This window comes from Vombatus ursinus, unplaced genomic scaffold, assembly GCF_900497805.2.
Source record: "Vombatus ursinus unplaced genomic scaffold, bare-nosed wombat genome assembly UNPS02014813.1, whole genome shotgun sequence".
NCBI lineage: Eukaryota > Metazoa > Chordata > Mammalia > Diprotodontia > Vombatidae > Vombatus > Vombatus ursinus.
Window position 1 is genome coordinate 34,117,835 of NW_020954591.1, and position 26,782 is coordinate 34,144,616.

The window sequence follows — 26,782 nt, forward strand, 5'->3', positions numbered from 1 at the left end:
AATTGAAAGATTTAAAAAACTAAAACTAATAAAAATATTTTGAGGCTATTATTCATAACTTTTTTTCTCACAAAGTCAAATTCTGTTAGTAAAAAGTAGAGTAAATTGTTCCTTTTATGAACATAATTGCCATGCTTTCTTTTTTTTCTGCCTCTCCTTCTTCCTTTGCCATACTTTCAAAAAAACTAGCATTTTTTATGGACTACTAAGTCATAGCCATATGACCTGCAGGTGTTAATGTTTCTCAGAAAATCAAACATTGGGTTTTTTTTTCTATTCCATAAGTAGAACTGAGCCTGTTATGTGATTTTTATTCTTGAACCTCTCAAGTAGTCTAGAGTCTTACTCTCAGACTGGTATTCTATCTTTCTTTGCTTCTAAAAATGAGTTATAAGGATGTTGATATCAAGAATAACCAAATTAGATAGGTAACAGAAAATTCTGCCTATTGATGTGAGTGAAACAAAATATAAGCTCTTTGAAGGCAGGAGCTACTGTATTTTTCTTTATATAGGCAAGTTACTTAACTTTTCTGCTTCAGTTTTCTCCTCTGTGAAAGGGGAATAATAATAGCATCTACCTCACAGAGTTGCTGAGGATCAAATGAGAAACTATTAGTAAAGCACTTTGGAAACTTTAAAGTGCTACATAAATGGTAGGTTTCTAGATATCTCCAATACCTAACAGAATCTTTTGCATATTAGGCACTTAATAAATGTTTAAAATGTTTAGTGAATGGAATTAAGTGTAATGCCCTTAATGCCCTTTTCACTTTTTTGGGGGGGGGTTTCCTTATAGACTTGGTACCTCGTTTTATTTCTGAGCCACACTCTATTGTCCAGAAACTTGGTGAACCTGTAATACTCCAATGCTCTGCTCAACCTGTGACCGTTCACATATCGTGGTTGCTTAATGGAAAAAAATTCGACAGAAATGTGGAGCAAATTGAGGTTCAGCAGGGGACTTTAACCATTCTTTCTCTCAGTCCTTCTGTTTCTGGTCAGTATCAATGCATTGCCAACAACAGCATTGGTGCAATTGTGAGTAAGCCTGCGACAGTATCCATTGGAGGTAAGTTTGATATTTCAACTTTTGATGTATAGTATATCCCCAAAATGGTGACAGGCTTATTCAGTTGGTGCCACCCATTATAGCTTGAAGTCCTGCCGAAGGTGAGACAGTAGGCCGAGCCCAAGGATGTGGGTTTTTGTTTGTTTTTTTGGAAAACCGTCTGAATGTGAACACATTTCCAATGTAAACTTTGGGATTAATATTTTAAAACTTTAAAATTCAATTTTAGGAGTTCATTATTTGATTTTACACTGAATTCCTTTATTTCGTAATACCCCTTTTTTTAAAAAAATCTGATTGCTTTGTCCATATAGACCTTCTGTATCTTGGTTACTGAGTTGATTTGAATTCAATAATAAAAATTGGGCTAGAGAAACGAGAAAAGGGGATTGAATTGTCCATGAGAAAAAGAATACCATATGACTGTGGAGGTGGTAGAAAATCTGGAGCAAGTGGTTTTCTAAGTTTGAACTGTCTGCCTTTCAAACAGTGGCAGCTGCTAGTACTCCAATAAGCACACAGAGGGTTGAATACCCTAGACCAGTGGTGTCAAACTCAAGTAGAAATGGAACCCAGTAAGTTTTATGTAGGGTCACATGTTGACTTAGTTGTAAAATGTAAAATGTTACTTATGTTTTATTGTATTTTTTTATTTTGTTAAATGTTTCCCAGTTACATTTTAATTTAGTTCCAGCCATGCATTGACACCTCTGCCCTAGAATAGCTATAAACTGTTGGAAACTTTTAGATTAAGAGAAAATAACAAAGAATATCTTGTACCCAGGTCTGGGAACAGGTTCAGCCATTTTAAGATTTGCTTTCTTATGGGGGAGCTGAGAGGCATTGTGACTGATTGTGACATCTGATACTCAGATGATTCAAGCAATGCACTATGAATTAGTCCTACACTTGATATTGCAGTGAGAAATGATGTGGATTGGATAAAGATATATATGATGAGTGAGTTTTAGTTAAAGATTGTACTGATGGGGTGGAGGTGATGAAGGAGAACATTCCAGGCATGAGGGGATAGCCCATGTAAAGGCACTGAGTCAGGAGATCAGAATGTTGTGTTTAAGGAACAGCATAGACTGGAGTCTAACTACTGGATCATAGAGTATGTGGCAGGGACTCAAGTGTAATAAGACTCAAGGTAGTAAGGGGTAAGGTTGTAAAGGGCTTTAAATACTATACAGAGAAGCAAGGAGGCAGCCATTTGTTATTTCTTATTTGCCCCTCTCCCCAGTTTTTGCCCCTAACTTTTTGGGAAGAAAATCTTGCTACTCTCTAGGATTAGCAGACAACTAAGACTAGATGACAAGTGTTATTTTTAGTACTTATATCTTCCAGAAAAATAGAAGCAAAACTTTCTTCATCTTTCTAAATTGGTTTTTACTTTCAAGGTCTTAGTGATTTTGGTGCATCAACAAAACATGTTGTTATAGCAGAGGAACAAAGTGCTGGATTCATTGACTGCAAGATACCAGAAAGTAGTCCTTCAGCACAGGTGCGCTATAAGGTCCGGGGGAAATGGCTGGAACATTCCACAGGTAAGATCTGTTGTTGCAAGGAGTCAATGAACAGAACTGAACATATCCATGGTATCTGTATAGCTGAACATGTTTTTTTTCTCTTCTTAATGCATAATGGTTCAATGTGGGTCCATTGTTACTGATGGGCTTATTTTCTTTTCCTTAGCCACTGTTGCTGTTTATGAGGTCATTTTCTTGATTTTTGTTCACTGCTTATATGCCTCCAGTCTCTATCTAAACCTATAACTGTTGTTCAGTTGGTTTGTAATTATATTGTAGGACAAAATAAGAAACCTAATCATGTTCCTTCTCCTTCCTTCTAGATAACTACCTAATCCTTCCATCAGGAAATCTTCAGATTTTGAATGTATCTTCAGAGGACAAAGGGTCATATAAATGTGCAGTTTACAATCCTGTCACACATGAATTAAAAGTTGAACCCACAGGCCACAAGCTCATTGTGACCCGTAAGTGTTTGGTTGCCTTTGGTGGTACTTAAGGAGAAAATCCTTTAACAATTACTCTCTCAAAAAGTTGGTAAATAAGTATTAATGTGGATACTTGGATAGTGTGCTTTCCTACACATGCTTATTTAATATGGAGCCAATCTTTAAAAATAAATGCCACATACTTCAACGAGCTAAGGATGCTGCTAAGGCACCATCAAAGAATCTTTTTTTCCCCCAAAATTTGTATTGGAGTAACCAAGGAGTGGTATTTATAAAGTGACATCCATTCTTCCTCATAAAGCACAGTACATGAATGGTGGAAAGGGAAATATTGTAAAAATTCATGATGTTTGTATATCTTTTTCCTCCAGTTTATAAATTCATTAATGTCATGGGTCCCATGCCTTAATGGGTCTTAGCCAGAAAGTCTGTCTACTAACCTATGGCTAGACACAGAGGACTAAGAGATGGTAAGTGGATTAAGGAAAAATTAATATCCAAACTACAAATTGAGTGTTACATCTGGACTTCCTGAAAATCCTATAGCTCCAGCCAGCAGGAATGGCCATGATAATAACAGAAACAATTCATTTTATTCATCTATTTCCTATAGACGTTATCTACAACAAAGCCTTGTGGACAGGAAAGCAAAAGAGAATAAATAAGATGTTGGGAATGCTCAGCAAAGAGGAAAATATATTAGAAGAGCGAGAACTTTTCATGTTATTTTTCCATTTTGCTTACCTCTTCTAGGCCCTTCATCAAAATATGTTCGAATCATCCACCCCACCTTTTCCCAGTCATTGGCAGCTGTTTCTCACAATCCTGTAACTCTGGAATGTGTGGTGAGTGGAGTGCCTGCTTCTCAAGTGCAGTGGATGAAGGATGGCCATGGTTCTCTACTGGGAGGTAACTGGAGACAGTTATATTCCCATCTTGTCACAGATAGCATAGATCCAAATGATGCTGGAAACTATTCCTGTGTGGTGGGAAACAAGTCTGGAGAGCTCACACGTGTGACCTACACAGTTAATGTGCTTGGTAAGACATTATATGTTTTTAAGTCACACTTAAATTAGGTTATTTTTCTGATTATGCTCTTGTCCAACATTAATTTCTGTAGATATGAGGTTAACCCGTCCACTGAAAATACAGCAGGAACATGGACAACCTATATCAAATTGCTTGCCTTCTCAATGCAGGGTGAGGGGGTGGGGAGGGGAAGGAGAGAGAGAATTTGGGACTCAAAAATTTAAAAAAAAACGAATGTTAAAAATTATTTTTATATGTAATTCAGGAAAAAAATAAAATGCTAAATTAAAAAAAAAAAGAAAAATATAGCAGGAGAATGTAAGAAGAGTTACCTGACAGTAAGCATAGTGTAGTAGACAGGCAGGATGGAGGAGTGGGAAAAATTGGCAGGATTTAGAGTCAAGGCCCTTGGTTTGCATCACATTTCTTCTGTAAGACCTCAGACAAGTCCATTCACCAGTTGTAAAATAAGGGAATTGAACTCTATCAGTGTGTCAGACTCAAATGGAAAGGGATCCTGTGAGCTGGTATTGACTTAGAAAACCACAAATTAACATTATCTGTGTTTTATTGTATTTTTATTTTTATTTTATTTTAAACATTGACCAATTACATTTTAATTTGGTTTGGGTATATTCAAGAATTTTGTGGGTTGCTTGCAGTTGTCCAACCCTAAATCCTATGATCCTCTGAATCTAGTAGTAGTGATGAAGGCAAAAGGCTAGCAAGAAAATGGAAAATTGTAAAATATCACCTCTTTACACAGTACCTGGTTTAATTTCATCTTTCCTAATGCATTTGTTTGTATCTCTAATTTATACAGCAGCCTTGATCCTAGCCATGTTTTTATATATATATCCCTTCTTTCTCCCTGGCCATCCTGAGCTTTTGCCATCGAGGTCACTGTATAAAATGGCTATTTAAAGAAAATATATTTCCCTTCCACCTGTACTTCTTTGAAAACCCAGAAAAAATAAAATAGAAAGGAAAGTCAAAATAAATTCAATTTTTTAGTTTCTCTGGAGGTATTTACTATTAGGACATGCCTTATAGAAAAACATTGCATTGTCTATTCCAATAAGAAATCATTTATAACACCTTTATGATAAGTGGGATTGATTTTTTTTTGTTGGTGTCCCACAAGTAATGATGAAATGCATATTTTTTTAAGGTAACAAGGCCAAAAAATTACTTCTTAGACCCTAAAAGAAAAAAAATCCAACTCCCCCCCCCACATCAGAGAAAGAATTGTGGAGTCTGAATGCAGATTGAAGCATACTGTTTTGTCTTTTTTTGTTTTTTGTTCTTGTGGTTTTTCCCTTTTGTTCTGATTCTCCTTTCACAACATGACTAATGTGGAAATATGTTTAATATGATTGTACATGTATAGTCTATATCAGATTGCATGTTGTCTTGAGGAGGGAGGAGGGGGAAAATTTAGAACTCAAAATCTTATAAAAGTGAATGTTGTAAACTAAATTTGAAAAAAATCCAGCTTCGTTTGAGCACATGTATTTCTTTTGTTTCAGCCCTTGTTTAGTGTTAGAACTAGTGAAACTGCCATTCTGGTGGGAGAATGACAAAGTGAGCCAGCAGCCTGAAACATAAATGCTTACAGGAATACAGGGTTGGAAGCTATTTTTATGGTTTTTTTTTGGTTTGGGAGATCTATTAAAAGAAGACTATAGCTTATTAGTAGCATATGACTTTGACCTCAACTTAATGAAGGGCTCCGTTAGAGACAAGTTATAATGCATTTAAAATTTTTTTGATGGCCACAGCAAATGAGAAAATGTGAATAAACAATACAACATAGTCTTAGCAAGTTAGTGGTATATAGAACATTTCATATGACTCACATGTGATAATTTAAAAAGTACATTTTGAGGGCTGGTATCTAATTTGTGTGTGTTATTTTCAGAACAAGCCTCAATTTCCAAAGGATTGAGGGACCAGACAGTCTCCTTGGGTGCCACAGTACATTTCACATGTACTGTTCATGGAAACCCAACTCCCAGGCTTACCTGGTTTCATAATGCAGAGCCTATACACTCTTCCTTGCGGCACATGATAGTAGAAAACACGTTGAGAATCAGTGGCGTTGCCATGGAAGACTCAGGGTTATACCAATGTGTGGTGGATAATGGGATTGGATTTATGCAGTCTACTGGGAGACTAGAAATTGAAACAGGTAGGCTCCTAAGTCCCGCCATGATGAAGAAATTTTGCTTTGCAGATTCATTGTGTTGTGAGAAAAACTACCTCATCCAAGCAAACCTGATTTCTTATAGGTTGGTTTATTATGCCAAATAGCACAAATTGTTTTGGGGAAAAACTAGGCTACTATCGTGGCTTATGTGACCACAAACTTGAATGTCTTCTGTATACCTCAAATTATATGCCTTCATGTATTCATGTTAGTTTGCAGAGAGCCAATCTCTCTTTGTAAATATATTACAGATTTGCAGTACCAACTTAGCATTTGATTTAATGCTTTTTTTAGATTTTGTTACAATTATCTCAGTTAGGTTTTTGATAACCTCTCTCCCTTCATTGCAGAATTGAGAGGGGGGGCGTATGCATTTGGAACATTACGTATCTTGTCAGATTTGGTTGTTTTGTTGGTTAGCTTTGCTGAACTGCTTTCCCCCCCCTTTTTAAAATCTTTGTCATAAGAGATGGCTTGCTGGGTAGGGTAGGGAAGAGGAATCTAGTCAGAATGAAGGTAAACAGGTAAACAAATGTTATCAATAAAAATTTTAAAGGTTATTGATAAATAGCTCACAGGGTTGTTGCAAGATACCTTTATCTAAAAATTAAATGAAAAATCTTTCATTTTTTTTTTTTACTTTAAAGATACCTTATGTAGCAGTGCTACCTCTACTTATGCTGAGAACACTCAAATTCTGCTTGTTCATTAAATCTGACTCAGTCTGTTTTTATCAGTTTATATTCCTTTTGTCCTTTCAATCGTAAGCCTATCTTTCTTAATGTATGAAGAAATAAGTGTGAATACATTTCACTTCATCTCTGACTGTTCGCTTTTAAAAAATCATTTGGCATTTATAAGATGCCAGACTTGTTTCATGAGTAGAAGATTCTTTTTATGACTTCTAGAGAGATCTTCATCATCTAGTACTTGATGAAGCTTGAAATATAGGTTAAAGCAGATAATGATAAAATTTTAATAAGAAGATTTTTCCCTTCTAGCCACAAATGTGTGTCTTCTGCATTCCTCAAATTATATGCTGCCATGTATTCGTGGTAGTATATAATCAGACAGTCTCTCTTTGTAAATGTGTTACACATTTGCAAAACTCAGTTTAGATTTTAGCTTAGTGCCTCAAAGAATTAGGTTTTTTATTACCTACCTCCCCAAAGGTCCTAAATATGAGACTTCTCTTTAGTAGGATAAACAAATGTAGTAAGAAATTCCATTTAATCTTCTGGGGAAACTGGAAAAGAGTATGGCAGAAACTAGACATAGACCAAAATCTTACACCATATACCAAAATAAAGTCAAAATGGGTACACAATTTAGATATAAAGGCTGATAAGCAAAGTGGGAGAGCAAGGAATCGTTTACTTGTCAGATTTATGGAGAACAGAAGAATTTATAACCAAACAAGAGATAGAGAACATTATGAAATGCAAAATGGATAATTTTGATTGCATTAAATTGAAAAGTTTTTGCACACACAAAGCCAGTGCAGTCAAGATTAGGAGGGAAGCAGATAACTGGAAAAGAATTTTTATAGCCAGTGTCTCTGATAAGGGTTCATTTCTAAAATATATAGAGAACTGAGTCAAATTTATAAGAATACAAGTCATTCCCCAATTGATAGATGATCAAAGGATATGAATAGGCAGTTTTCAGATGAAGAAATTAAAGCTATCTATAGTCATATTAAAAAAATGCTCTAAATAACTGTTAATTAAATAAATGCATATCAGAATAACTCTGAGGTATCACATCACACCTATCAGATTGGCCAACAAGACAAAACAGAAAAATGATAAATGTCGGAGAAGATGTGGGGAAATTGGAACATTGATATATTGTTGGTGGAGTTGTGAACTGATCCAGCTATTTTGGAGAGCAATTTGGAACTATGCCCAAAGGGCTATAAAAATGTGCATACCCTTTGACCCAGCAATACCACTTCTAGGGCTATATCCCAAAGAGATCATACACATGGGAAAAGGACCCACATGTACAAAAATATTTATAGCAGCTCTTTCTGTGGTGGCAAAGAATTGGAAATTGAGGGAATGCCCATCTATTGGGGAATGACTGAACAAGTTGTGGTATATGAATATAATGGAATACTATTGTGCTGTAAGAAATGATGAGCAGGCAGACTTCAGAAAATCCTGGAAAGACTTGTATGGACTGATGCTGAGTGAAGGGAGCAGAACCAGGAGAACATTGTACACAGTAACAGCCACATTGTGTGATGACTAACTTTGGTAGACTTAGCTCTTCTCACCAATCTCCAAAAGTCTCATGATGCTATCCACATGCAGACAAAGAACTGTGGAGTTGGAATGCAGATCAAAGCATACTATTTGCCCTTTTTTTTCTTCTTTTGTCTTGTTTCTTTTTTCTTGTGATTCCTCCTATTGGTTCTAATTCTTCTTTACAACATGGTTAATGTGAAAATATGTTTAATTGGAATGTATATGTAGAGCCTATATCAGATTGCATGCCCTCTTAGGGAGGGGGGTAAGGAGGGAGGAAGAGAAAATTTAAAACTCAAAAGCTTATGGAAGTGAATGTTGAAAACTAAAAATAAATGAATTTTTTAAAAAAAGAACTTCCATTTAAAGATATATAGCTATTATTGTAAAACTTTTTTTCTATCTCTCTTTTGCTAAAAGAAGCTAATAAAACAACAGGAGAAGATCCTTCTTTTTCTCCTTCTTCAGAGATAACTTCTGATCAAGCTATGGGGTTAAGAAAAAGTGTCAACTTGGGAAACCCATCAGAGACTGCCACAGTTAAAGAAGTTATGATTCTTTTCTATTTTATGATAAACTCATTCTAGATATTACAAATACATTTCCATAGCTGAAATCACAGAGGACTTTTCATTGTGTAGGTTATCCTGGGGGCTACAGAAAAAAAGAGGAAAGACATAAGAATCACATACAGCATTGGATTGACCACAGAGTTTAAACTTGAAAAGGACAAGATAGAAGGAGAAAAATGTAGTGGGGAAAGAACATCAATGTTAATCAGTATTTTATTGTGGATTCACTTTCAAAAAGTCCTTAGTGTCACTTCAGAAGTTGAGGTAGAATTGGAGGCCTAGGAACAAAAGAGAAATACCATAAAATGATTCAGGAGATAGAGTTACTATGGAATTAAGATAAAGAACATCTTCATGTGTTTTGTAAATTTTCATTACTGTGTAATACAAATTGGTCACATTTTTTTCATAATACATTTTATTTTGGCTAGTTCAACTCTGTGATTTGATTGATGAATTTAGATTAAAAATGTGATCACTTTCCTGAAAGAATCACATTGGATTCTATATTTCTCATAGAATATATCACATTTCATGTGTGAGATTTTGGTGTCAGAGGTATATATTCTCATATTCTATAATCACAGTAGTCAAATATGTTTCTAGGATGCCTGCCTGCTGGAAAGCTATCAGTACATTATCCATGTTTCCTTCTTTCTGAAGGTCAGGAAATCTGCATAGGAAATATCTAGGAGCTTTACTATGAAAAGGGCTATCTTTAGTGGACATTTTACTTGTTTGAGGGATATAACTATTAGCATTACTTTTCTCTGGGTTTTGATAGTATTTTAAAATTCTGTATTTGGATTGCATTTTAATAGGCAGTGGATTCAAGCCGATTATAGTAACACCACCAACAAGCACAAAGGTGATAGGTGGTGACTTTGTTACTTTATCCTGCAATGCCACTGGGCTTCCAGTTCCTGTTATTCGTTGGTATGACAGCCGTGGTTTGATAACCAGCCATCCATCTCAAGTACTTCGCTCTAAGTCACGAAAATCACACCTGGCAAAATCTGGAGATGTCACATTAGAGCCTGTTTACTTCATCATGTCTCGAGCTGGATCAAGCTCTTTATATATTCAGGCTGTCACTCTGGCACATGCTGGGAAATATACCTGTGAAGCCACAAATGAACATGGTTCTACATTGTCAGAGGCATTCCTTACAGTTGGTGAGTTGCTATGACATTTGTTTTTTATTTAATGCTTTTATTTTTGGAAAGGAGGAGGATGTTATAAGATAATATACTTTAACTGTCAAACAATCTTTAAATAATAATATGCATGTTTATGAATATTTTGTGGCATCAAGATGCCATCTTTTCAGACTAAGGTGGTATCTAGATTGGTATTGCTTAGTTCTTGGACCAATAGGAAATGGTTTGGCTTCAATTTCTATTTTTGACCTATTGACATAAAGAAATCTGATTCACATTGAGCCCAAGATTATGAAGTAATTGACTTTTTACTAGAATTTACTGGTTTAGATTGTTAGGAAAGGTTGGATGGGGGAACTTTTAGGTATTTTTGTAGTATACTCCTTATGGCCTTTTGAACCTTTATATATTAAAAACAGGAAGTGGTAAATAATGTTTTATGAAGCTTGAAGGACAGTTGAAATAAATAGAAAGGTATAAAAATCAATCTTAGGAATATACTTCTCACTAGTCAATTCTTGTTAAAGTGTAGAGGGTTAACAGGTTATTTCTAACCATCAGCTGAGATCTTATCAGATAATACCTAAGTAGGTGTTCTTCCTGGCACAAATTAGGGCTTACTAAATACTTGTTAATGTTGTTGATTATACAAAATTATTACATCAAGGGATTATTATCCCTCTTTTCTTTATCATTCTTTGGTGTGAGTCATTTTAGAACCTTCTGTTATCATTAAAGTATTGATGAACAGATAAATAGAAGACTAAAGGACTTAATTCAGATTCAAAGTTATTCAATTGGAGTTTTGAACACCAGGTGTCTGATAGCTAGATCTCATCACCATATTTGTCAGATTGCATGGATATTATGCAGTTTGGCATAAGAGAGATGGTAAAATTTACTGAGATACCTGGTGTTGGTTATTAACTTAACTTTGGGACCTCTAAGCAAAAATTTCAGTAGTAACTCATTTAATTCTAGGTTGCAGAATATTGAGATTGTTGAGAAGGTTTAGCTTAAATGCTTATATTACATATAGTGTTCCTCTCTTTAAGAGGAATTCTCTGGTACACATGGAAGAGGCAACAATATGATAAAAATAAATCACTTGATATACCAGCTACACTTTGGTTGTCCCCCATGCCTAGAAAGATATCCCTTCTCCACTCCAACTACTGACTTCCCTGGCTACCTTTAAGTCTCAACTAAAATCTCACCTTCTACAGGAAGCCTTCCCCAGCCCCTCTTAATTCTAGAACCTTACATCTATCAATTATTTTCTCTTTGGCCTGTATATAGCTTGTTTTGTGTGTGTTTGTTTGCATGTTATCTCCCCCATTAGACTGTAAGATCCTTGAAGACAAGGCCTAGTTTTTGCCTTTTTGTATCCCCAGCACTTAACACAGTGCCAGCACATAGTAGACATTGAATAAATATTGATTGATTGATTGATACATAAGATTTGTTATTTCTCTTTGACTCCCTTCCTTTAATTCTTCTGCTAATAACTAGTAGCATGTAGTGTAATCTCAGTTGTTAGGATCAAGAGTATGTGAAGCTTTAGTGACAGCTGCTAACTATAACTGCAAGTTCAGTTGAGTAGAAATTGCCAAGGATAGTTAGGAGATAGCCAAGAGGAAGTGCTGTTTGGGATGTTACAGACATATAAAAAGATCATTTAGTTACATAAAAAGGACGTGAAGTTAGTAGAACTGACATTCACAAGGTAAGAAATAACAAAGTGCTGACTAGATCAGTATCTAATTGGTAAACCCAAAGGTGTGTACACAAGACCATTAGCAGTTCTTGATACTTTGCTAAAGTATTCAGGGAGGTGAAAAGTAGGTGACAGACCAAAGAGAAGGTTGGTGATGATGGTTTTGTGTGGGACTGATTTGCAAAAAGCTTGCGAAAGAAGTGCTCCAGTATGGTAAACTTGACCAGGAACAGCACAGGTGCTTGGAATCCCTTGAAAGTTATGTCAGATGTCAACAACAGAGCAGCTTCTGTCTGGAGCTACATTTTAGGAGAAAAGAGCAGAAGTAGCAACATGGTTTCTTTTCTACAATGCAATCAGGTTTGTGGCAAAACTACAAGATTTTAGTAGATAATCTAGAAAGAAAAGGATTGATAGCATAAAGTCAATTCTATTTGAGATAGAAAAAGTATCCCTCAAGATTTCTCCACCAAAGAAGAAGAGAAATTAATTTTTAAAAAAATGAGTTAGGAAGCAATCTAAGTTCATGGACACAAGTTAGGAATATTGTTTTTGGAACAACTATGTTTATGTAGTGAGTCAGAAGGTAGACTAGTGGTTATGAGTGTGAGTTAGTGTAGGAAACTAGACTTTAGCCAGTGGAGATAATTAGCTGTGGCTTAGGGTGGTGAGGAAGGAGAGAACCTTTTACCGTTACTATTTTGAGTGATCCTTTGGGTAGTCCACCACTGGGAAGTGGTTTTTGGTGTCAGGGTAAAACATCACATCTCAGTGGCATGAGAAAATTTTGAATGCTACAGTGCCCAACTTCATGGGTGTTAAATTTCAACTCCTATTTGCTCTAAATTAATCTTTGTTATTCAAGACTTAATAAGATTTTCTTCTAAACCTTATTAAAAGATAATTCAATTTAGCTTTTCGTCTTTTAATATGAACTGAGTAGCCATATTATAATAGGTGTTATATATACCATCACCTTGCATCTAAATCTTTTATGGTACTTTTTTAAGTGTTTACACACATGTTCTCATTTTATCTTAAAAACAATTCTCAAGTGGGTGGGACAGGCATTCACCTTTTACAGAGGTGGAAAATATGGTCAAGTGATTATAGCTTGAATATTAAACTATTTAGAAAGGTGGCAGCATGTAATAGTAATAGTTGGAGAACTAAAATAAAATTTTATATTGTCAATGATAATGGCCCAAGTTACATATTTGCCCTATACTTCAGTTTTCTTAGTATAAAAGAGCATAAGTGCTATTACCCTTTATCTTCTTTGTGAGGGAATCAGGAAGATAAACAATTCTGTAAAGAACTGGAGTGTCTCAAAAGGAAAATATTGAAGTTTTACTGTTAACTGGCTTAAAATACAAAACAAATACTCTGTTGATTTCTTGAATGGAAGGTCCTCCTCCAGCTTTCTTTCTAAATCTTAATAATTAGCTATGTTTGAGAGAAATAAATAGAAGTTTAAAACTAAAAGGCCATTAAGTAGACATAATAGAAGGAGAAGCAAAAGGACTTTGGGAACCACTATTTGAAGTGATAGTCCTTTAAGAAGAAAAGAATCAAGAAAACATGAGAGATGATTGATTAGATGTTCTTTGAGAAGACATTGCTTAAAGTTATGATTTGTTTCATATTTGAAATTTAAATACAATTTGAGCAGGCTAATCATGCATAGCTTCTTCTGTTTATGTACCCATGTAAATTCAGGAAAGTTCATTTTACATATTTCTGCTGCTGTATTTCATTTTTTTAGGAGCTTTCATTCCAGATTACTCCTTAGGGAAGAAGGAACAAAAATATCTCAACTTTAAACTACAGAAGTGCTCGTTCCTAATTCTTTAGAAGTAACATATTCAGGGTATTTTTCTCATTTGTTTGCTTATTTTAATAAATACAAAGAGAGACTCTAAACTGATGTCATCAAATACGCTTTATCCATATTAATCACAATGTGACAGCCTACAGAAAAATATTGGTTTCATCTTCTTCTATGCCTGTACTTTCTTCTATTCTTCCCAGGTTTTCCTTGTTCTCAGAAGAAACTCAGAAACCAGATGAGCAAATTCCAAAATTTTGGAAGATTATTTGGCATTCAGATGTTGCCTGTTTCAATGCTTTCTTCTCAGATTGCAGTAATATTTGCAGAATAGCCAATAAAAAAATGCATTTCTGATTGGGTAGCACACATTGAAGTTATAAATTTTGATTAAAATCTCTCTTACCATAGCCTTCTTTCTTGTTTTCTATGATTTTTCTGCAGTTCCTTTTGAAACAAGCACCAAAGCTGAAACAGTTACACCTGTTGATGCCACACAGAGGGATGGACATAAAAAGGATGATTCTGTAACAGGGCCTTTGAGCATTTTTCCAATGAAGTTACATTCCAACACAACAGAGGCATCAATAGAAAGAAATACCAGTAGTTTCTCTGCTCCTGATGCCCCCATCATACTGAGCCCCCCACAGACCCACAAACCAGATGCTTACAACCTGATCTGGAGATCAGGAAAAGATGGTGGACTACCCATCAATGCCTATTTTGTGAAATATCGAAAGGTAATGGTTTGTTTATCATTTCTCAGATGTTTTTCTCTTTATCTTACTACCTTTCAGAATAACTTATAGAACACAGATATGTTCTCCTTGACACTAGTTTAAGAAAAAGAAGCAAGAGCTAGATAGGGAACATCCCCAAGTTTAGATGGTAGGAAAATTGAGGACAACAGAATGCCAATTAACATTAGAACTGAAAGCTAGTTTCTAGGAGTCATCCATCAACAAGCATTCATTAGGTGCCTACTTCATACCAGATACAGTGCTAAGTACTTTGCATGAACTGTGCCCTTAAAGAACTTACTTGATAAATATACCCTGGACATAAGTACAATGCATATGGAATATATACAAAACAAAAGCAAGATTGTTTTGGGTGGGGAGAGGCACTAGCACCTGGACTGATCAGTAAAAGCTTGTAGAATGTAGCACTTGAGCCTTGAAGGAAGTCTTGAAGGAAGCCAGGGATTCTAAGAGGTCTAGTTGAGGAAAGAGAATGTTCTAGGAATGGGGAGCAAAGACATGGAGACAGGATATCAGTGATGTATAAGGAATCACAAGGAGGTCAGTATGGTTAGACCATATATTGTTTGGAAGGGAGAGTAATGTATAAGATGTACAGGAAGAATGGAAAGGTAAGAAAGGACTGGCCAGTTTCCAAAGAGCTTTTAAATTCCAAATAGAGGGGTTTGTGTTTGATCCTGGAGCTTCCTGAGTAGGCATGTGAAATGGTTAGACCAGTCCTGCAGGAAAATCCCTTTGGAGGTTGTGTGAAGGATAGATAGAAGTAGAGATGGAGTTAAGGGAGATTGTGAGCCTGGATAACTAGGATGATGGTGGTAATAGAAAAGTTTGGAAGAAGGGTGGATTGGAGAAAGGGGAAGGAGATGAGTTCCTTGCAGGAGATCCAGTTCAGAATTTCCAATAGGTCATTGGGAACTGGAGCTTAGGGGAGATTCTAAGGTTGAATCTATAAATCTGGAAGTCATCTGCTAATGATGGATGATAATTGAATCCATGAGAACTGATGGTTACCAAGTAAGAGATTGTAGAAAGAAAAGTAGGAACCTTTAGAGTCTTAGAGAACACTCAATTAGTGGGTGTGACATGGATAATGATCTGGCAAAGGAGACTGGAGAATTTGGTGGCCTCTGGGCCCTTCTCAATTGGATTTTGGTAATGTTTTTATCTTAGGGTCATGCATTAGAATGAAATGAAAAAATTTCTTCTCTTTGTTTTGAGGGACAAGCAAGTTCCCTGACAAATAAGTGATATTGAGAAAAAAAAAAAAGAAAACCATTTTTATTGAGTTAAATGTTTGAGTCATATCTCCTGATTAATCACTGGAGTAATCAATAGTTAAGTAGAACTTTTTGAAGCACTTTGTAAATTTTAAAGTGCTGTAAAAATGTGGGGTATTGTTATTCATAATACTGCTAATAAGAATAATAGTAATAAGCTAGTATGCTTAACTGGTTGTACTCACGTCGGAAAGCCTTATTCTCTGTTTCTACTTTGAGTAAGTTTAGTAATTCTGGAAAAAATAGTTAATTCAATTGGTAGAAGCTTCCATCACACAAATCTCTTTGTGGTTAATTATAATTCAATAGAGGATCAAACTTACTGTATCTCCTTTCTCATTTATTCTTTCTACATAGTATGAAGTAGGTTTTTGTCTCCCCCTCTGCAGATGGCTTTACCAAATGCCTCACCATTCTGGAACTTGCTGAGGTCCGGTTCCAATCTCAGGTGCTTAGTACTGACTGAAATGAGAGGGAAGATGATCCTTCTGTTCTGGACTCCCCCTTCTCTCTCTCCATCATCCTCACTCCTCTTACCTGGACACTGTTTTCACCTTTGATTTTCCTCTTATACAGCTTGATGATGGAGTTGGTTTAGTGGGAAACTGGCACACAGTTAGAGTTCCTGGAAGTGAGAATGAGCTTCACCTGACAGAATTGGAACCATCCAGTCTTTATGAAGTCTTGATGGTAGCAAGAAGCGCAGCAGGTGAAGGACAGCCTGCCATGCTTACCTTCCGAACTAGCAAAGGTAATAGGGCTGGTTTCTGCTATTAGAAGAATGGAATAACTGGATGTTATTTTATTAGCAATTAGCTGTCTGTGTAGCATGATCCTTACATAGGAGGCCCCTGTCATGGGATAGTTGTCCCCCATATGAAAATTTTAAATTGTTGTAGTATAACAGTATGATAGGGAGGTGGCTTTTGAGGAAAGATAAGTTGTTAGTGTGTGTATACATGTATGTATCTGAACATATCAGAACTTTGTAATGAATTTCATGACAAAGCAAGTAATCACTAATAATTAACTTTGGATTTTGACCGACATACTACTTAGTAAACTTTTCAGTGTTAAAATAACAATTTCATTTTTTCTAATTTTGAAATTTTGGCATCTTGCTCAAGAGGGCATTTATCAGAAGCTATTTGATAACAGATTTTGATTTCTAGAATTAAAAGGCTTATTCTATAAAAACAAAACTGAATTAGTAGTGAGACTTAATTAGTCATGAGCCTTCATTGAATGGGTCACTATGTGACTTAGTTATTGCATGTTATTTTTTCCAACTATAAAATAAGGTTATTTTGTGGATTAATAATCATAAAATCAGAGATTGAGAGTTGAAAGGAACCTTAGACCCCATCTAATTCAACTCCTCATTTTTGCAGGTAAGGAAACTGAGTCCCAGAGGAGTTACATAACTTGCCCAAGGTTATATGAGTAGTAAGTGATAGGAGGCATGTTAACTTTTTTTTTGTTATTACTAGAGAACCTCAAAACTACCCAAATATTTATACTGTGTATATCAAAATAAAATTCCATGAGCCAAAAATTAAAATTGATTAAAACTACATTTAGTAAAAGATAAAAATTTGTATACACATAATTCAATTGGAATTTTCCAGAATTTCTTTCTTTGAGCTCATGATATTTTTCATAAACTTGGTAGAGAGAACATCATCATCAAAAAACACACAGGCCTCCTCTCCACCAGTGGGCATCCCTAAACATCCTGTTGTTTCAGAGGGGACCAACAGCAACTTTGGAGTGGTGCTCACAGATCCCTCCAGGCATAGTGGAGGTAAAAAATTAATTTTTTTAATATTTCTATTCATTTTATATCATAATAAAGTGAGCTATCTTAGTAACTCTCATTAACTTATTAAGTCCTGTTTTTTCCTTTGGGTTATTACATTGTTGTACACAATTGTTAGTAACCCTTTGTCTCATGTAGTGTTCAAGTGAATTCATGTATAAAAATCTCAAAGGTCATCCAATTTTCAAAACTTATAGAAACAGATTTTATGACTATTATTTGGAAAAGGGAAAAAAAATTTGGAAATTGGTGACTTGAATCCAGTTCATATACGGTCATCTTAATGCCTGTATTCTTTTCTTTTCAGAGATGTGTTCTTAATTGTCTTTGGAATATTTTCTCTACTATGATAGAATTTAGCATTTGCTCTAAGACATCCCATGTTTGAGACTATTCCTGTTGAAAAATCAAGTGAATGCTCCTTCTAGTCTTGTGGTTTTTAGCAGTCTTTGACACCAAGATTCGATCAGGTTTCTTAGTTCTTGCAATTTAGTTTTGATGCTCAGTAACTCCACGTTGAAATGTTATTTGTATTTGTTCTGTTGCCTCTTATGTCATGAATCCTGTGAGAGGCATTAGATTTCTTCACTTAACCTATGCAAGTTTGCAAACCTTTCATCTGTATTCTTTGTGGTCTTTTATGGATTGATTGTACCTACAATATGCAAACCTTCACAATTTTGACTCTGCCCTCTAGAATTTAACTGCTTCTCTAGTAACAAGTTTCTCTCTGTTAATTTGCTGTTAGTTTTGGCACAATAACCTTCTGAAAGGCTTTAGTTGTCTGAAAAACTTTACTATATATCTATACCTAAGAAGAATTCTCTATATTCAAAGCTATCATCTGAATGTATTCTGTCCCTATCCTATTTATTCAAATGTAGTCTTTAGGCCTCTTTGGGCATGGTATTGTTAAAATGTATTTTTGCTTTGTATTTTCTTTAGTAGTTGCTTATCTGTTTGATGGTTGTTCCTAGATTGGATTTAGTTATATATATGTTAATATAATGAAGGTCAGATGTTTACTCTAAAATATCAAGCTTACTAACACAGTTTTATTCATTTTCTGTTCCCATTGCTTTCTAATTTGAAGTGAGTCCAGTAAGTATTGATGAAATTTGCCTGCTTGATTTTGTTCTTTTTTCATACTTTAAGCAATTTATGGAGTAAGTACTACTCTATAAGTATCCACATGTTAAGATGGAATAACTCTCAAGAAAATGTTAAAATACATCATTTTGTGGTTTTTACCAATGCATGTGTTTTCTTAGAATATCACCTCTGTATATCTGTAGGATGCTCTGTTAAGTCAGCAAATTTGTCTGCACAGCACTATGGTGGTGGGTGGTTTAATACAGAAGTTTGTTCATTGTATACTTTTTTCAGGTAGATTAAGGAAAATAATATATTTAAGGACTTATGTTCTAAATTACCACCATTTGACGTTAGGAGCCAAGTAGAAATTTCTGAATTTTAGCAATTTTTGTCCATAAACCCAAAATAACATGGTCATAATGATTATACCTTATCAATTTTCCATTTATCACAGAATACCTAATCTAGTTTATAGACAATTCATGACCTCTAATTCTTCTATCATTTCCTGCCTTTTCAGCGTCTAATTTCTTATTAGTAGCTTGAGTAGAGGGCAGGAAAGGAAGCAAGGTGAAACTTGCCAATTTTACCATTGGTTGACAAACTGTGGTAAAAGATTTGATGAGAATAGAGGTTCAAAGTATTGAATAAAATGAGGTTTCTGGCTTATTAACACTATTCAGACCACCTTGGTTCCTATTACTATGATTGTTCAAAAGTTGTTTGGCAATGTATTTTCTTTTCTAGTTCCAGAAGCACCAGATCGACCTACTATCTCTACTGCCTCAGAGACTTCTGTGTATGTCACTTGGATTCCTCGGGCAAATGGAGGTTCTCCCATCACTGCCTTCAAGGTTGAGTATAAAAGGATGAAGAGTAGTGATTGGCTAGTGGCAGCTGAAGATATCCCTCCTTCCAAACTTTCTGTGGAAGTGCGTAGCTTAGAACCAGGTACTTTAACCTAGACATCTCTGTTTCACATCAGTCTTTTATATAATTTTGGATTTGGGATGCATATTTTTAACAGAAAAAAATTGAATTTTCTTTGACTAAAATTGCCTGGTTCTGATGATGGCACACACTCTGTTAATTCCAGTTGATGTTTGGTCCCCTGGAAACTTATAAGCTGTAAACCTATTAGCACCTTTGTCCTTTTTTAAAGCTCACTTTAGAGCATTACCTGCCTGTCCTGAGGCTACCTAAAAGAAACCAGGCAAACCTAGAGTAAATAAGACAGTAGCTTAAAGAAACTTTTTTTAAATATTTAATGATAAATTATACTTTATCTTATGTTATCTGCTCATGACTTGCTAAGCTGTGTGTTCTTCCAAAAGGCTCCACGTACAAATTTAGAGTAATTGCTATCAACCATTATGGTGAGAGTTTTCGGAGCTCTGCATCTCGCCCTTATCAAGTAGCTGGATTTCCCAACCGCTTTTCCAACCGTCCTGTTGCTGGACCTCACATCACATATACAGAAGCTGTCAGTGATACTCAGATTATGTTGAAATGGACGGTGAGTAGCAGTATCTTCTCTTTAGCAAGTTTTCCATTCTGCTTGTAGTTCTAGTCCAATAGCCTTGTGATAACTCTATTGTGGATAAAGAGGCCTTTGAATTTTTTATTGAGGGGAAACTGAGGCATAGTGCTTTTAAGTAGCTTTTTAAAATCATATAGTACAACTATGGCAGTACTGAAAATGAAATAACTTTCTCTTTGGCTCCCTTCCAAGTGCTTTGTCCACTACCATTTCATGCTTTAATAATTTGGAACCAGATGTACTTTTATGTTGTTGCTATTGAACTTAGCAGAATGAATTGTTTTATTTTGCTTGTTATTTCAACCCTGCAGTAGGCTAAACAGACTTCTTTTTTTTCCATTTTAATCTAAAGTACAATTTTGGTGATAGGAAGATAAATCCAGAAAGTCATCACAAGTGAAAATGAAATTCCATAAATATGAAACTTTTTTCATCTTTGATGAGTCTTTCCTCTGTTTTTCAGTACATTCCTTCAAGCAACAATAACACACCTATCCAAGGATTCTATATCTATTACCGACCCACAGATAGCGATAATGACAGTGATTACAAGAGGGATGTTGTAGAAGGTAAGTCCTTTTAAGTCAGTGTTCTTTAGGCTAGAAGATCAAGAAGGAGTTTTAAGGGGATTGTGGAGATGGGAGATGTAGAACTGAGAAATATGAAAGCCGTTTTTTTTCCCCTGTGATTAATTAAACTCAGTCTGTTAAAATGTTCCTAAGAGAGAAAGAAGTATAAGTGATTGGCTGACATCTAGGGGTGCTCTGTTCTGGCTTTGAGGTGGTTTGACTTTCTATTCACAACTTACCAGTTTATTTTTGACTGTTAGAGGCTATTATTTCTCATTAGGATATGGTGGCACTTTAAAAGAGGAATTTAAATTCTACCAATGAAATTTAGGTGCAAAAGCCTAAGTTTATTACTATTAAGTCCCTAATTGTGTTCTCTTAACCCATGAAACACAGTAGTGTATAGGAGTCAACATAGGAATGTTGCCTTACATAAGACAGCAATCAATAGGACGTCAGCCAACTTCTTTTTCTAAACATTATTTTTCCATTGTGTCCCATCATAAACCTGCCCATTGTATGTCGTTGATCCTTTATTTTTCTGTCCCTGCTCTTTACTTAGAATCAACCTGAGGTCAATGAGAAATATTTCTTAAATGAAAAAATAAATGTTTTGATCATTTTTTTCAACAGCATGGAATCTAGCCATCTTTAACGAGATGGTAACTGAGTCATTGTCATGTAATTTCTTCTAGCAAATTGAAACCATCAGATTTAACTGAGATAAATGTTAATTAAGTCTTATATTTAGACTTAAAAAAAGAATAGAGGAGACACATTGATAAATTCATGTAAAAAAGATCTGGCATGAGTGGTCTTGGTTAATCCTAATTCATTTTGAGCCAAGAGTATGATATCCCTGCTCAAAACAAGACACTGATGCTGAATTTGGCTGCATTAAAAGCTATAGAGTTTCCATGTTGAGAGAGGTGTGATAGTATCACTGAGCCCTTACTTCATTGGTCTTATTATAACTGGAGTGTGCATTCAGTCCTAGATGCCAAATTTATGAGAGATATTAAAAAATGGCAGTATTAGAATGTTAGAAATGGACTAGACCTCAGCAATCATATAGGGGCTCCTTCTCTCTCTCTCTCTGTCTCTGTCTCTCTCTCTCTGTCTCTGTATTTCTCTGTCTCTGTCTCTGTCTCTCTCTCTCAACAGATGAGGAAAATTGGGCTTAGAAAAGTACAGTGATTTGCCCAAAGTCATACACATCACTAGTAAGTGGCAGGGCACTTGGAGAGGGGCCTTGATGGCAGAGATTCTGGATGTCATATGAGGAACAGGTCAAGGAACTAGGAAAAAGCAGCTTGGAAAAGATGACTAGAAAATATAATAGGTGTCTTTGGATATTTGAAGGGTTTTGTGGAAAAATAAGTATGTGTTTCAGAGGGTAAAACAAGTAATTTAAAAGAGATAGTTTTCAGCTCAAAATAATAACATTTAGAAATGATTAGCAATGGGGAATAAATTATCTTTTTTCCCCAAATTACATGTAAAAACAATTTTTAACATTCATTTTTTAAAGTTTGAGTTTTAAATTCTCTCTCTTCCTCCCCCCTCGTGGAGAAGACAAACAATTTTATATAGGTTATATCTGTGCAGTCATGCAAATCATTTCCATATTAGTCATGTTGTGATAGAAAATACAGACCAAAAAAAAAAAGTAAAATATAGTATGCTTTTATCTACATTCAGATTCCATCTTTCTGTGGAGGTGGGTAGCATTTTTCATCATAAATCCTTTGGAATTGTCTTGCATCTTTCTATTGCTGAAAATAGTTAAGTCATTCACAGTTGATCATTGTATAATATTGCTGTTACTGTGTATAATGATCTCCTGGTTCTGCTCACTTTGCATCAGTTCATGTAAGTCTTTCTGGGTTTTTCTGAAGATATCCTGCTCATTGTTTCTTGTATCACAACTTGCTCAGCCAGGGAATGGATTGTCTTGCACAGGAGTAAACTCTCTGTCACTGGTAGTGTTCTTTTTATGGATGTACATCTGTCTGTCAGGGAAATTTTAGGAAATATTCTAGTATTGGGAAGATTGACTGAAGTGACCTCTGAAGTCACTCCTGATGGATTCTGTGACATGTTAACTGTCGTAACAGATGGATCATGTCAGAAAATTTTCCTGAAGGAAAAATGTTTTTTTCAGATGACTTCTTAATATCCAACCACTCCACTTCTGTTTACAAAACAAAACAAAACAAAACAAAAAACCCTCACATAATCTAGTTCTCAGGAGCTGTCAGCTGCTTACTCTATTCCCATTAAGTGGGATATATCAACTCTCTGGATATTTTAATAATCATTTCGATTTTTATCAAGCAAATTAATTCTCCTTCATTCAGATAAAACAGTAAATCTTTTTTCTGAGCTCTGAATATAGTGAATTAGTTCACCCTCTTGAGTCTGAAATACCATAGAAGAAGTTGTTTTCCTAAAGTCTGTTTTAAATAAAAGGAAACCAAGAAGTTTCTAGTGCTGAAAAAACACTTATGCTATTGACTAGTCCTGGTTGCTTAGTTCAACTAGGATTTTGAATTTTTGCAGTCTTCCAAATCGTGAATGTTGTCTGTAAGTGTGTTATTTTTGCCTTATGGTACACAGAAATTGTTTACAAATGAAAGCCACTGAACAGTTAGATGTTTTAAGTGGGCTGGAGTGTGCTGTGAAATTTTTGCTTATTTCTGATTTTCAAGTTTATACATTTGGAATTCCTTTTGTGTGGCACTTGAAAAACATTAGAGTCTGCTTAGTGTTCTCAGGACTGGGAACTAAAGTACCCCTCCCTCTTAGGTAAAGCTTTCTTTGAAATTAAGCTTTAAGTCACAGATGTTCTTTTAATCTAAAATTGTTCAGACATTTAGAGAAAATTTAAAACTCAGTTGGTTTTTAAAGCCTACTCTAGGAGAACTACAATTACATTCATTGAATTATCCTTTCTTCCTGGTTAAGCTCTACATTTAAAACTGAAATTGCGTTCTAGAGTACTAGGGTGTTTTAAAATTTTTTTGATGGGAGACGGCAGATGTTTATTTTTATCTTGCCTGATTCATCTAAGTACTAAATAAATCAAAGCATAAATCATTCTGAACCATGTGCTTAGTTCTTTCCTTTCTCTTGTAAATCCTTAACTTTTATAAGTTATTCCTAACAAAGAATCTTTTTTTTTCACAAATGCTGTGCTAGTTGGAATTAAACCAGTTAATGCATTTATTTGTTTTGCAGTTCTCTAATATTAAAGAAAAGAATCTGTCTCATGCTTATGTGCTGTGAAATTTCAGTTACCAGAGGATTCATAATGACAATTGAATATTAACTTAACATTAAGTATAGTGAATGGCTTAAAATTCTTTTTCTAGATAATTCTATGTAGGAAGCACAGTTCAATACTAATTCTATTTCCACCAGTGGTGTGAAATAGAAACCTCAAACCTGGTGTGATAATTACTCAGAAGAATGTTTATGGGGACGTGGGAGTAGGGCCAGGGTCAGAGACTCTAGAGAGCAGAGAAGAGATGAGGAGGGCTTTGGAAAAATGTTGGCTTTTAGGAATAGGCTAGTTTCCAGCTTCAATCAGTATTTAACTAAATACTCTTTTGAGCCCTCTTACCATTTACAAATGGGGCATAGAATTATTTTTGAATGAACCTTTCAGTCTCTTAATTCTAAAACAAGCAGATCATAATCCTTTTAAAATGTGAATCTCTATGTGTGGAGAGTTTTGTTTGGTGATCTGGTAAGAGAAGTTGTTTCCAGTTTGAAATTTTTTTTGTCTCTTTTGAACTAAAAAGCATCCTGGTCCTTATAAGCTGAGTAGGTTGTGAGAGAGAGGGAGAGAGAGAGAGGGAGAGAGAGGGAGAGGGAGAGGGGGAGAGAGAGAGAGAGAGAGAGAGAGAGAGAGAGAGAGAGAGAGAGAGTGTATTTGAGAGTGCACACATGAGTGTACTCACCCTTTAATTAATCCTTAAATCAGTAGGTGGTATAGTTGAGTTTCTAAGAAACAGTAGAAACAGTTGGAAGAGGCATTTTCTGAGAGGGATTAAAAGTACTCAAACAGTTAATTAAACCCACCAAGAAGGGTCTCTATTTATTAAAATTTGTCACAAGTCCATGAAAGTAAAGATGGAGGGTGAGTTATACTGAAGTGCTCAGTTTAGGAGAGTTTCTAAATGAAGAGTTGGCAATGAGCCAGTGATAACAAAATCATTCTATTAGCCATGCTTATTTGCTTTGGAGTCTCAGACTCAAGAGACTGAAGAGAAACTGGGGGAAAAGAGCCTATCTTTTCCCTTAGTGGCATAGTTTATTTGAGCATTATCATTCAAGAGATTGTATTTATTACGTACCTGTTTGTAGCTCATCTTATGTGTCTGTATCTAATTGAAGATTTGAGAATTTAGTAAGACATCTTTGCTTGCTCTGTGTAAGTTGTCATTTACGGTAAAGAAGACTGATCTCACTTATTTGTATGCTTCCTGGTAGGGAGACAGATCTTTTTTTATATGATATAAGACTGAAGTAAGAGTTCAGAAAAATTAAATATTTACCTGACCCTGAGACTATCCTATAAGCATTTTTAAAAGTAATGCCAATATTTTCTTAATAGTACTGTGGCAAAACTACAAAGCTGGGCTTTTCTATAACCTGAATTCCAAAATTAGGGTCTCTACACCTCTATTTGCTTTCAAAAAGTTAGAAATATTGTTAATTCATTTCTCTGAGATATCAAGAAAATTATAAAAATCATTTATTAAATGCCTGTCTTTTATGCCCAAGTAAATCTTATACACATTGTGTTAAACTAGCACAGTTCCCAAGAAATATTGAATAAATAATAATAATATTATCTCATCACCAGGAGAGTCACAGCAGCTCTCAAAAACCACATATACAGTCATAGAAGAAGGTATGTGATCTTTTTCAATGGAGAGAATACCCATACTGACAAAAGCATAGATCTTCGAAGTGTTGAGATAAAAAATATATATATTTCCTTTATATCATGCAGTGTTAGGAAAAACTTCCTAACAATTAGAGCTGTCCAAAAATGGAATGGGCTACCTCAGGAGGTGGTCAGTTACCCATCATTGGAGGATGTTAAACATTGGTTGGCAGTGTTGATTGGGATTGGATGTTATCTTGAATTTCATAAGGACCATTTGTGTCATTTCAGTGTAGATGGGATTCGTAATGTGGGTAAAAGTTGTTGAAACTGATTTTTAAATAATATCATTCCCTCCCAGGTTCAAAACAGTGGCATATGATTGGTCACCTGCAGCCGGAAACATCTTATGACATTAAAATGCAGTGCTATAATGAAGGGGGAGAAAGTGAATTCAGCAATGTGATGATCTGTGAAACCAAAGGTGGGTAAGATGGAGGGGTTTTTGTGCTTTTCTCTGAGGCAGTTAAACTTCGCAGTGTTAGAATCACTATCCTATGACCTTTTAGTAGCAAGGTGTGGCAAAAAAAAGCATTGGTTTTGGAGTCAGAAGACTGGAATTGGAGTCCTGCCTTTGATGTTTACTTTGTGGTCCTGTATATGTCACTTCATTTTGCCTCAGTTTCCTCATCCACAAAATAAGGATACTAATATGTGGGTTGTTATAAGGAAAGCACTTTTGTAAACTTTAAAGCGCTCTAAATTCAAGTTGTTGGAAGTACTCGTTAGTGTCACCTTGGCCTTTTCAGCTCTGCCTGTGCATAGAAATTCAGTGCCAAATAACATCTTCTTTGAAAACAAAGGCTAATAATACACAAATACACTGAACCCATGGTTAAAAAAATGCATACACAGCTTTTGAGATCTCTCTTTGTTTAGGTGCTTGGTGTATATCAAGTTTTTGTTGAATGTAGAGCACTATATTAGTCATTAAGGGAGATT

The 26,782-nt window shown here is 35.3% G+C and overlaps 1 protein-coding gene across 5 annotated transcripts in view; it reads left to right on the forward strand.

The window, feature by feature from the left end:
- The window catches only part of CDON (cell adhesion associated, oncogene regulated), a 112,910-nt gene that overhangs the window by 58,617 nt on the left and 27,511 nt on the right, over positions 1-26,782 (forward strand). For 4 of the 5 annotated variants that reach the window (XM_027835242.1, XM_027835244.1, XM_027835246.1 and 1 more), the window contains 13 exons: positions 799-1,071; positions 2,475-2,621; positions 2,927-3,070; positions 3,806-4,093; positions 6,006-6,275; positions 9,939-10,292; positions 14,267-14,562; positions 16,437-16,611; positions 17,533-17,664; positions 19,522-19,725; positions 20,109-20,290; positions 20,778-20,883; positions 26,142-26,264. In XM_027835242.1, the coding sequence (XP_027691043.1) occupies positions 799-1,071; positions 2,475-2,621; positions 2,927-3,070; positions 3,806-4,093; positions 6,006-6,275; positions 9,939-10,292; positions 14,267-14,562; positions 16,437-16,611; positions 17,533-17,664; positions 19,522-19,725; positions 20,109-20,290; positions 20,778-20,883; positions 26,142-26,264 (2,694 nt within the window). The remainder of the gene's footprint in view (positions 1-798; positions 1,072-2,474; positions 2,622-2,926; positions 3,071-3,805; positions 4,094-6,005; positions 6,276-9,938; positions 10,293-14,266; positions 14,563-16,436; positions 16,612-17,532; positions 17,665-19,521; positions 19,726-20,108; positions 20,291-20,777; positions 20,884-26,141; positions 26,265-26,782) is intronic. The other variant, XM_027835245.1, reaches the window with a different exon arrangement.